The sequence below is a fragment of the Bradysia coprophila genome, chromosome IV (assembly GCF_014529535.1).
Source record: "Bradysia coprophila strain Holo2 chromosome IV, BU_Bcop_v1, whole genome shotgun sequence".
In the NCBI taxonomy this organism is placed as follows: Eukaryota; Metazoa; Arthropoda; class Insecta; order Diptera; family Sciaridae; genus Bradysia; species Bradysia coprophila.
This window is the reverse complement of record NC_050738.1, coordinates 8344846-8357446: the sequence shown is the minus strand read 5'-3', so window position 1 is coordinate 8357446 and position 12601 is coordinate 8344846. Positions and strand designations below refer to the sequence as shown.

At 29.2% G+C, this 12601-nt stretch overlaps 1 protein-coding gene across 1 annotated transcript; it reads right to left on the bottom strand.

The window, feature by feature from the left end:
• Positions 1 to 2866: 2866 nt before the first annotated feature.
• Positions 2867 to 10283, bottom strand: LOC119066879 (protein charybde-like). The gene is made up of 4 exons (XM_037169564.1): positions 9585 to 10283; positions 6714 to 6999; positions 5684 to 5794; positions 2867 to 5400 (listed from the first exon to the last, which is right to left on the bottom strand). The coding sequence occupies exons 1-4, from the start codon at positions 9658 to 9660 to the stop codon at positions 5316 to 5318; spliced, it is 558 nt and encodes a 185-aa protein (XP_037025459.1). The 5' UTR covers positions 9661 to 10283; the 3' UTR covers positions 2867 to 5315.
• Positions 10284 to 12601: the final 2318 nt, after the last annotated feature.

The window sequence follows — 12601 nt, the reverse complement described above, 5'->3', positions numbered from 1 at the left end:
TTTCAATTAAATTCGTTCGTTAGGCTGATAGCAAAAAAAACTTTTTTTTTTCGAATGTCATGCTTATCAGGTTTCAGCATATAATCCGCCCTCCCCAGCATAATATTTTATCGCATCAGTTCAAAACTTTTATTATAATTCATTTCATGTTTACATTGTTTCATTTTGTGATTGACACCGAATGTTATTTATGCAAATCCGACCCATAATCACAATCACAATTTTAATTTATGTTGAATATCAAATGAAAAATTGTTGCGGTCATCCAATACTATTATTATGATAAAGAGTAACCATACCTAAAATACTTACTTAACTTTGCGTGACCACGGGGAATACGAAAAAAGGGACATTCTGTCCCAGACCAAATGTACGGCAACAATGTAGGAAAAAAAAGTAACCGGCAAAAGTTTGATGGAAAATAACTGAATAGTGTTACACGATTTCGACTGATGCGTGACATGGGCAACGATATAGTATTACAATAAAGTTTTCTTTGTATTTTGGTTGGTTGGTGCTGTTGTTGTTTTATAAATTGCATAAATAAATATAAATTATCATTCGACAATCAATTACGTGTTGAATACATATACATAGCCCAGGAGGTATGAGCTATTCGTGGAAAAACTTTATGGGAAAATATATTTAGCATTTTGTATGGAAATAAATTGCAAAAATTTTCCTCGCTTTCGACAATTTTTTTTTGTTTAATTAATATTGAAGCGGAAAAAAAATGAGCAAATTTTTACAGTTGAAAAGAAGTACCTGCTTAACGTTCCAAAAAGATTCTTTCAAAGGTTTTCAATTATTCTAATTAACGAAAATTCCTTCTTATCTCTCGCATCGTATACATAAAAGCATAATCCAAATTTGTTTTCCTTAGACAATTACTAAAATTACATAATAAAAAAAACCATACCAAAATTTATAGCTCAGTGAATCTCTTTCCCGAATTCCGCCGTTACAATGGATGTGGATTTTGATAAAGTAACAAAAGATCCGAGTGTACACTTTCTTCGCAAAGAAAAAGCGGAAATAAAGAACCCAACAGAAAAATAGTACAAATAATTCTGTCAAATCGTATAACTTTCATTTTCTCCGTTATTTTTTTTTCTTCTTTCTTTTCATGCTACGTTGCTTTCTATATCATTTTGTGTATCCTTGGGTGGGATACAAAAAAGAACATGACATTCCGTATATATAGGTGTTTCGGATGTGTATGGATAGCGGTATGTATCGAGCAATCATGCTCGAGAAAATAATTTGAACGATACGGGTGGAGAGACGGGTGCGGGTGACGAGGAATGGGGTTGTTTTTGCGTCACAATCAGATGCCAAAGTGAATTTCGATCAATTGAAAAGAATAGAAAAAAAGAAGTTTTTTTTTTAATATAAAATGTTTTTATTTTGTTTTTTGTTTTTCTCCTTTCATTTTCATCAATTAAAGTTTTTCGATCAAATTGTCTTATCACTAGAAAATACAAAAAATATTCTTTCCATATAGTTAATAAATCTTATTATCAATAATTCAATATTGTATTTTTTTCATAATTAAATCATCACACTGGCGTGTTGTCGATGATAAAATCAAAATAATAATAATAATTTTTACGAAAAAAAAACTTATATCTTAGACAAAAAATCACAATGTTTATTAGACTTGGGGTGAAACACTCGAATGTTTCTACAAAAAAAACAAGCAAAACAAAAAAAAGAAAAGAAAAAAGAAACACAAAAGAACATTTTTCGGACCAAGTTTTATTTTCTTTTCATAGTTTTTTTTTATTCGGGAAAATAGAACTTCATTTCAGTATAAATATAAGCAAAGAAACACTCAAACAAAAATTTATATACCGTGTTTTGATGCCGGGTACACGTGAGTTGTGTATAATGTTCGTTTCAATTTATATATGCGTTTTATGTTCGGATGTTTAGATATTATAAAAGTGGACAAATGAAAAAATAAAAGAAAATTTTGGTTTCAAATTAAAAACAAACTTCGCATTTATTTCAAGCTTTTTTCTCTCTCTCATCTCGAAGTTTTTTCTTCCATTATACATTCTGTTAGTTTTTTTTTTGTTAATTTGTTTCTTTTCTTATATTATATCTGTTGTTACAATGTTTTTTTTTCATCATTTTCAATATTTTTTATTTGCAAAATAATCAATAATCAATTAAATTTTAAAACGGTGGCTTTTCTTATATTGATATATCATAATATTGTTTTTTTCTTACGTAATTATCACGTTATATCACGTATATAATTTGTTGTTGTTTTTTTATTATTATAATAATAATTTGTAGTTTTCTTTTACTATTTTATTCGAATATTTTGCGATATTGAATTACAATAAGCGGGAGTAATTTTTCTTTTCTTTGTTCTCGTTTAAAAAAAAAATTATCAAAAATTCAAAATTTAAAACAAAATTTCACTGAGAAATGGCTTTATGTTCTGAGTATTTTAATATAATAATAAAAAAACGTTAAAATACTCAAGGGTAATATACCTTTTTATATGCGATGGCATTTCGACAATGAAAAACTATTACGAACAATATTCAAATGAAGACGAAGGAAAATAATTTAATTTGAACTGAGCAACAAACTTGCAAACATTTTCATCAGTACTTTCAGTGTTGTTGGTTTTTTCTTCGGAGTTTTTTTTTGCACACTAGTATAATACTCCAATGTGGAGTAATAATTTTTTTTTTCGAAATAGAAACAGCGAGAGAAATTCACAACAAAATTGAATAAAACTCGAATGAAAGTTTATGAAAAGAAAAAAATTGTTGCCGTTGCTTGAGAAATGGAGGATATATGAAAGATGATGGTCAGAATAATCATATTGTTCTGGTTTCCTTTTTTTTTTAATTTTCCAGGGATTTTGTTTATTGTTTTTGAATGAGTAATAAAATATCATCGAATAAAATATGTAAAATAGACAATTTTTTTGTAATAAATAATCGATCCTTAAAAACTAGTTATTATATGTCAGTTCGTTGTACTGATTGATAGAATTATAAAGAGAATTAAAATGAAGGACAAAAACAAATTGCGATATATTGATAGAGGGTTTAAAGGTAGAAAGAAAAAACGATTTATAAATTTTCACTGATTTCGATTTCGACCAATTAAATCTTCGATTTGTTTTTTATTGCAAAATAATGCTTAATGTTATGCGATGAGAATATAAATTTTATCATTTTTTTTTCATGATTTTTATTGTTTTTGCGCTTTTTTTAATGAATAAAGGCCAACATAACCAACGAACTGATATTTTTTTTGATCACGTTGTGCTTCTTATATGCTACTAATACATTCACTTTCTGAAATATATAACTACTAATACATATATAATATATATATCCACTTTTCATCAACTAATAATTGAATCGACACTTGATTTTGTATATTTGTATGTTGTTTTTTTCTTTAATTCATCGTAATATGTAATTACTTAAAAATTAATTTGTTTTTTAATTTTTTTTGTTTTTTTTATAATAACTTTCTTCATAGTTTTTTTTTCATACATTAAGATCAATAAAAAGTTTTACGATTAGTTTGTAATGTTAATATGGATTTCATTTTATTTTTATTATTTTTTTTGTATTATTGTTGGTTGTTGTTTTTTTAAATTTTATTTTATTTTATCTGAGTTTATATTTCTAAAAACTATTATAGATTCATATAAAAAGAAAAACACTTTGTCGCTATAACATCTATATTTTGAGTATAATCATATACGACCGTACGAGGGGATATACGTAACGTTTTATTCTGAATTTATAATAAAAGATATAGAAGAAAAATAATATATTTTATATGAAAAACATCCCAAATATCGTCTCTACACACAAGTTCTAGGATACGTTTATTAGTGAGTTTTGAATGAGAATTAAATTTAAAAAAAATTGCAAAAAAAAGTTGATCAAAATGTGAAATTAAAAATGACAAAGTCACGATTGTTCATTAATATGGTTGTATTATACTCAAAGATTGTTCATCAAATCTCAAAGTTTATTCATTTCATAGAATGGAGAATTGAAATCGTTTTGAAATAATGCAAAACGAATAGAAACTACAAAAAAATTGTAAACTCCATTTTGAGATATTGTCAATTTGTAAATGTATGATCGTGAAAATAATAATAATAAAAAAAAATTGTTGTTCAAAAACCGACTCTTGAAATATTATGATTAGCTCTCTACGGCACGACTATACGGTTTAAGCAATTGAGAAAACAACGAAAAAAAATTTGAGATAATCCGGTCTTTATGATGATGATAAGTAAAAAGCATTTTATATTTTGATAATTTCTACGTAAATGTCCTTGGATAAACACAACAATCAACATCTAATGATTAACGTCGCTCAAAAATCAAGTGTTTTTTTTAATGAACTTTGTTTTTCTCTTTCTTCTTTCTTCCGTTCTTCTGTAAAACTACTTCAATTTTTGTATTTTTTTCTTCTTCATTAAATTATGATAAAAAAAAGCAGCGATCAAACCTATAGACGTATCGATATAATTGATCCATTGTAAGCAAATTATATGTGATGGGAAATCAAACAAAATGAAAATAATTGAAATGTTATTCACAATTTAAAAAAAATATCAAAATTTAAAAGTTGTGACGAACTCATTACTTTTCACATTCGGAAAAATCAAAGACTGGTTTATAAATGTTAAGAGATTTTGTTTTGTCAAATTCTGACATCAATAATTGCTTCAATAAGAAAATCAACTTTTAGCCTCATTAATGGATTTTTGTTTCGTGTTATATTGCTGGTTTTCTGTCTTCGATTCAATTAGACAAGTTGTAGGTATAGTTCCAAAGATGTTTTTTGTTTTGTTAAATTTATATTTTCATTTATTCAAAACAAAACAAAAATTATGAATAAAAACTGTCAAATTTGACTGAATTGACTTTGGATTGCAAAAACATAACAAAAAGTTTATTCCCAATCGAACTTAAAAAAATCAATTTTTTCTACAGTATAAATCGTTAGGAACTATGGCTCTTCTTTTTTCTTTCACTTCTTCAACAATATTCGTCACTTAATGGGTTAGTTAAACGGTTTGTGAACTAACGCAAATAATCAATATAAAAATTACGAAATTATAAAAAAAAATTCACAGATTCTATGTTATAGGTACAAGTAATCATAGGTTTGATCGTCTAGAGTTTCACCAAAAAAAAAATTATTATTGAGATCTTTTCCTTTTCTCTTACCTCGATGATACAATATGTTTTTCATGGAATCGCTGTAAGATGATCGGTACATTTTCTGCTCTTTCTCTTTCATTCTTTTTTTGTTTACTCCGAGAACGATCGATATAATTTATTTTTTGTTATTTTGAATTCCGGACTTATCATTATTGTACTGCTACGTGCCAAATTTCTGTAACAAACAAATCAAAAAGGTTAATTTTACTAATTCGGTATGGAGAGATCATTAGAGAATCGTTTACAAAATGATTATGTAACCGGAGAGCGGAGAGTGCGGTTATTATAAGCAATAATTTATATTCGTATCTCGTTTCGAGGAAGGAATAAGAAAAAATAAATAAACTTTTCTTTATATGGTGAATGGTATATAATGTTAGGAGAATGAATTCAAAACAAAAGTTGTAAATCGATTCCATCGCACAAAAGGCATGATAAGAGAAATAAATTGAACTTACTTTAAAAACTGTGGCAATATTGAAGTCCATCCACTTCTATCTTGTTTAAGCGTTAAATATAATTCAAATGTTGATACTGTATTTGAATCGACTTGGATAGATGCTATTCTTCTGTAAAGGTAAAAGAAATAAAAAAAAAATTAAAAATTTATTCTTCCAATTTGTAACCAGTCGTTATTCAATATGATGACGGTGCTATATAGTCGAGATATATAACAGAAGAAGCATTGAGACACTTTATATCTAAAAATAAGCTCGGCCACTTTAAAAATATATAATTTACATCAATAAAAATCACTTGAATCCAAATTGACTTAAATTAAACATTGTACGTTTAAAGTAAATGTGTAATTTGTTTACCAATTTGTTTGTGCAAAAAATATTCAGACTCATAATAGCCTCAGTTGTATATGGCGTACATGGCAGAGGTACGATACATTTAGTTTATTAAACGTACATCATTTCAGATATATACAGATATAATGCACGATGTTTGTTCAGATAAAGCGATCTAAATTGGTACCATTATTAATTTAGAACAATTTATATTTTTTCTTTAAATAAAAAAAAAAAATATTTTCGTACTCTTCATTGGTCTCAGCTCATTTCGCTGATATAAATTTTTATTTGCTCAAACCGTTCAACTATTATTACATTATGATGTGTTGATGTAAGTTATTAAAAGCGTGTTAAAGTTTTTTTCGTTTGGCCAAAATTAAATAAATATTTCGCATGTTGGGTACACGAGGCGTGTACACGAGTTGGTAAAGATTTTTGCGCAAAATTTCACAACAACATGTGCTAAGTATCGTCTTTGAAATATCCTTGCGATAAATTTAAAATAAACAAATTTCTACTGGGTAAACAACATGTTTAATGAGCTTTTACGAGTCGGAAGTTTTCACTTTTTATTTTCTCTGTGAAAAATTCTAATTTCATGCTTCTTCTTTCCGTCTCTTCCATATATTTATTTTCTAATTTTATTTTTTTTTGGTTCTCGGTAAATTTCCATATCAACAAATGCGCTTACCTTGTATTACTAGGCTCCTCTTCGAATTCGATAAACAAACTACAACCCCTGATTCCGCAAGGCTCCTTCTCCGACATTAAAACCATTTCGTTAGCGACACGATGGAGTAAATCGGCCGGCAGTAAAACTTCTGTGCACGCCAGATGTCTACTTTTGGCCGCTCTCAATTCGCTCTGGAGACGTGCCGATAATGCTTCGATGGTTGTGTCATTGTTAATGGTGGTGGTGAGTGTCGTAATATCTGCATGTTTATTGTTATGTGTCGTTGATGGGGGTGTTATCCAATCTGGAAACAGATTCAAAATGGGAAAAAATTAGTTTTTTTATATTTTGATTTATTTTTTTTTCATCATCTTTGTATCAAACATAGCGATGAAACGCTAGATGTGACAACGATAATCATGTTTTGTTATTTGTTATTGATGTCAATTTCTGAAAACTAGACACTACCATAAAGATCGTTTCTTATTTATTTAATAATTCAATTAAGGCATAAAACAACACCCACCCAATGTTATTAATATTCAAATATATTGTATATTTGGTGAATCTGATTTGTTTTTTATTTAACGAAAGGAAAAAAAAATAAAATGGAAAACTTGTTTTACTTCTAAAATAACATTGAACAATGAAGTTTTATTCTTCTATATTGAATATAATTAACGCTATAATGGAATATAAAAGGCGAGATATATTAGAAACAGTTAGAGAAATATCTATATGAATATATACACATTCGGCATATCGTATCATAATCATATGTAATATGTGTAACTAGGCATGTACATCGTCTTAGTTTGCATTAAAGAAACTAAGTAAAAAAACAGCTGGATTTTATTACAACATAAAAAATTGTGCTATTTCACTGTTGGTATATATATGTAGATATATAATAAAATGCTGCTTCTATATCAACTTTATTTGTTTTATGATTATATATATGTACTGAAAATGTATGTACCTAAGAGTTGGATTTATTCTGAACCTTTCAGAATACTTACATTACACAATCCACATTAAATATATCAGAAAGAACCGTGAATATGTACTACCGTACGTACATATATTTATACCTATATGTGCATACATATCCATATATTTTACCAGAAAAACTCAATATTTTAGATTGAATGGTAAATAAGCTCCTATGTTGTACATAAAATTGAAGAAAAACTCATACACCTCAACAAAATCAGCTGAACAAAGAACTTTGTTGAGCGCAGAATCGGTTTTGTGAGTTCTTCACGTACACAATATATACACACATTGAATGGACATGTATATGTATTCAATGACAGTATATAAACGCGCTACACATACAGCCGCAGAAAATGTTAAACAAAGAAAAAATTGTCTTTGTTCCTGGCATGCTTCAGAATTATAATTTTCATCAAGTGTAGCTTAATGGCTATTATGTATTACTTTGAAGCTTTGCAATCCTTTGGAAATTTTTCATCCTTATGCCTCCTCATTGGATATGAATTTGATGGTCTACTAAGTTGTCGAGGACGGAACGTTAAATCGGTTCGATCTTCAATTTGTCGATTTTTATTTATTCACGAGTCTGACTCGATAATGTTATTCATATTTAGTAGGTTGATATATTCATTCAGTGATACAGCTAGCCTGACATCATTAGAATCATTCGATGACTTTTTGCTGTATGACATGAAAAACAATTGCAATACATGAAGAAACATGTTCGGTTGCAATTTTTTTCTTTCTGAGGTTTCATCTAGAAAGTTCACGTAGCAACAGTATAGGGAACGAGTTAAAAGTTGAACACATTACGTATACATTGATGTATATGTGCCAAATGGAATTATGGATGTATGGCAGTTGGTATACGATGGTATATCGTTTGGTTGGAGAAAATGTGAGTGTATGGGTGGAAAGGAGACGAAATATCAAAGATGTAATAGTAATCATATGTTTTTCTTGTTCGTGTTCTGTAGGCTCTTTATTATTTTTGTAATTTTTCAAAGTAATTATAGAACTAATGCTTCAGCACATACTGAAAGAGCTCAGCTGTACTTATGAGATGAAAGGAAAATTTTCGGAAAAGAGGATTTTCGTAAAAGCAATTTGTAACATCATTTTGTTCCATCAACCCCCGGGATTATGTAATGATGATGATGCTTTATACAAACAGACACGAAACAAATCTGGTGTGGCTGGGAGGAAGCTTATCTTCCTGAAAATATAAATTTTCCGAAAAAATGATTGCGACAAGGAAAAATCATAAATTGTAATGCATTTAATACCGTACATATCACAGTCTTGCTATTATATTGTGTGTGCTTGTAACGCTTTTGTAGTGACATGCAGAAAAAACCATGTCATGCCCGTTGAACCGTGATACCGCGGCAGCAAATAGCATACAAAAACATGGTCATAAATAATCCATGTCGAGAAGTTAGCTGAAGGATATCAGATTTTTTTTGTGTGTGACTACAAAACTTTACAAAATTCAACTTTCGTTGTTACAACATTCTACCCTACCGGAGTTTGTTTTTCTGACATAAATAGCAAAAAATATTGAACTAAAATCAGTTGCCGAAAACTTTTTTTTTTCTAGAACAAAAAAAAATCATTTTCGCTAAGGCATTGAAATCGTGAATGATTCAAAACCGATGACGACAAACTCCACCGATAAGCCAGTGACGAGCGATGATCAGTTTATCGGTCATGTTTGCATCATCCTTAATCATATCAGGTAGTCTAAACAAAATATCTGATGAAATAATATTTGCCATTTTCACGTGTGCACATTGTGTAATTTTCATCCGTTTAGTCATAACAAGTAATTATACAATTTAGAACTAAATTAGAATATAGATTTCAAGTGTAAATAGATTTCAATGAACTTACCTCTAACTTTTGTAGACCCTATCATCCCGAAATGTCCTTGAAATTGATTTTGTACGGAAAGTACCTCCATTTTCATTACGTCTTCTAGCACGTCGTTTTCCTTAATTTTCTCGATTTTTACTAGACAACTTGTCTGTGAACTGATGATATATATAGTTGATTCTTGGAGATGGTTTTGTTATGCTTTTTAATCGACAAAAGAAAATCAACAACTTTCGGTGATTTTCTTTCCGGTTTTTGGTCACAGCACTGTTTGTATCACTTTATAAACGTTTGTTGGAAAAGTTATTACGTTAAACATAAAAACCTTTTTGATTCTGATATTATAGTTCCTTCTCTCCCGAATGTCTTTTTTATATTCGCAATGTGAAATATAAAAACAAGTGTTGGAGCAATTTGAATATAATTTGCTTCGAATAATTTGTTTCCTTTTATAAACATATATCAATCATAACAGCGGCGATAAAACTTTACAATTCTTCTGATTTTCATCAAATGATAATCTATAACATAATGTTTTATAGAAATAAACTTTCTCAATTTTTCCTGACTGAAGTAATAAATTTTTAGTTTTTATTTGTAACGAAAAAAAACTTGTCTTATACCCGGCTTTCTCTTATGTATATTTCTTAAGCTAATAAGTAACAGATCAACCGAAAAACAGCAATCAGCAATTTCTATGTTTGACTGAACCCGGCCGGCATTGAATACTCTCTTTTATAGATTCGAAAAAGTTCCCCACCATCGAGCCGACGTACGTGACCAAGTTCGGTTAAACTTCGGTTATATATTCGAACGATGGTTAAAGCAGCGAAAAAAGAATTAAATAGGAGTATGTTAGAGGTATGGAACACACCAGCGAAGAGGGTTTTTTTTTATTTTACTGTAGATGCTTGTGTAACGTATACAGTATTGAAACGACAAACCGGCTAACACATAAACCCACACAGGCACAATATTTTCAGCTGTGATATTCAACACTAAGATAAATTGATATTATTTTTAAATATTAAATGGTACATTCAATTATACGCTATTATATATCTATAGTTGATGTATATATGTTTGAACGATTTATTTTGATGCTCTGGCATACTAAAGCTATTGAAATCTATGTACTGCATATAGTACATTATATATATATGTGGTGCTGTGCATAGTGTATAAGCTATAGATATATTTATTGTTTTCACGATTAGCACATATTATGCTTATGTGTATCTCTATTCGACAGAGCTAACTGCTGTAATATTTATATACCCATTAAACGGAATATATTTTAGTTAGCGAGAAGATTTTCGATACGCATTTGTCGTACTATATACATTATATGTATGCTGTAGGCCATATATTCGGTGTACATATATAAGAAGCTTTCCACAAATCACTTTGAGAAACTAAAATATCCTTAAAAAAAGGAATGTTATAACGTCTTATCATAAGTGCCATTTCGTGAGGACAAGAGGGTTTGACAATACACAGAAAAACTCAACAGTATCCACAGATGTGTTACATAATCGCGTAATTATCTCATCATTCGAGTATTCAATAGTCAAAGCTGAATGAAAAGAAGAAAAAAGAAACGTTCGGCTCAGCAATCAAGTCACTACCATACGCAGAAAGGGACGAAAGTATAGTGGAAACGGGGAAGAAAAAACTCTTGTGCGCTATATAGCTTGTGTGTAGGCACTTCTAAATGGAATCGAACAAAGAAAAGTATTTCTGTCAACTGAAATGAAACGAAAAGCTAAATATTTTTTTTTTCGTCTTCCTTTCAAGTCATATTTTCCGAATATATAACTTCTCTATTGAACAAATTTTTGCACCCTTTAACACAAAAATATCATACTCTTATAAATACGTATCAACTTTGTACCGTGTGTATGACTGCAAGTAGTATGTAAAAATAGTCGGCATGGTTCATATTCCATTCGGTAGAGATTTTGTATTTTTCTTTGTTTCGAATGTTTCGCTAGCTAAAAAACGAAGTTTCATTTAATATTATATTTTTCGTACATGGTGTGTATAGCAAGTTTCATATATAGACATATATAGATGCACGTATGTACGTATTTGTATGTATTTATTCGTATGTGCCTATATACTTGCAATACATGAATTCATGCTTTTTTCATGTTTTTTGCTTGTTTTCAGTTTTTTTTTGTGAATATCATTCGCCATCTAAACGCTATAAAACTTGATAAGTATGCATGTAAATAAAACCAGATTTTGGTATAATTTAAACAGAGAATAATTATAGGCTTGGTGCTTACGCTATGGCAAATTAATAGGTTATTGAGTATGACTTGATGTTGATTGCAAATTTATGATTGATCAGGACACAATGACAATTATATATTTTCCCGTTTTGGAATAATAACACACAGAAAAATAGACACACATTTTATATGTCGCTCTGGTGAACTGTCGGATCGGGTACAGACCGCCATATGAATTGATCAAACTTTCAAGTCTATTGTTTTATTTTGTTTTTTTGTGTGTGGAAAAGCTCACTTAACTCTTGTAATTGGCGACTTTCGAAATGAAATTTGAATTTGAATTTAAGTAATGTTCGAACGAACAAAGAAATTTTATTTTATTCAATGGGTGGAGAAATTAAGGACTATCATCACTGTGAACGCTTCGATTTGATTCGTTGTCGAGAAAGATGATTTCTTTATAACAATTGTTGATTTGTATCGATCAATAGATGTAAAACGGGAAATTATATTCGAGGAACATTATTTCTAGGATGACCTTTGGATATCTTCCTTTTACAAATATTTCAGTTCACTCGACCGTTATTTGCATAAAATTAGTGCCAATTGAACGAAAATATTGGAAAATTGAATTATTTATAACCAAGCATCCAATGTTAAACCGTCATTCTTGAGAAGTAAAGGAATCATCCCTAATTGAGGCACAAAATATTACTTTTTGAAGCCAGTATTTTTCCAATATCTTTTCTGTCCAATGAAATGTATACCATTCAGGTTGTTTAAAATTTTATACGAACT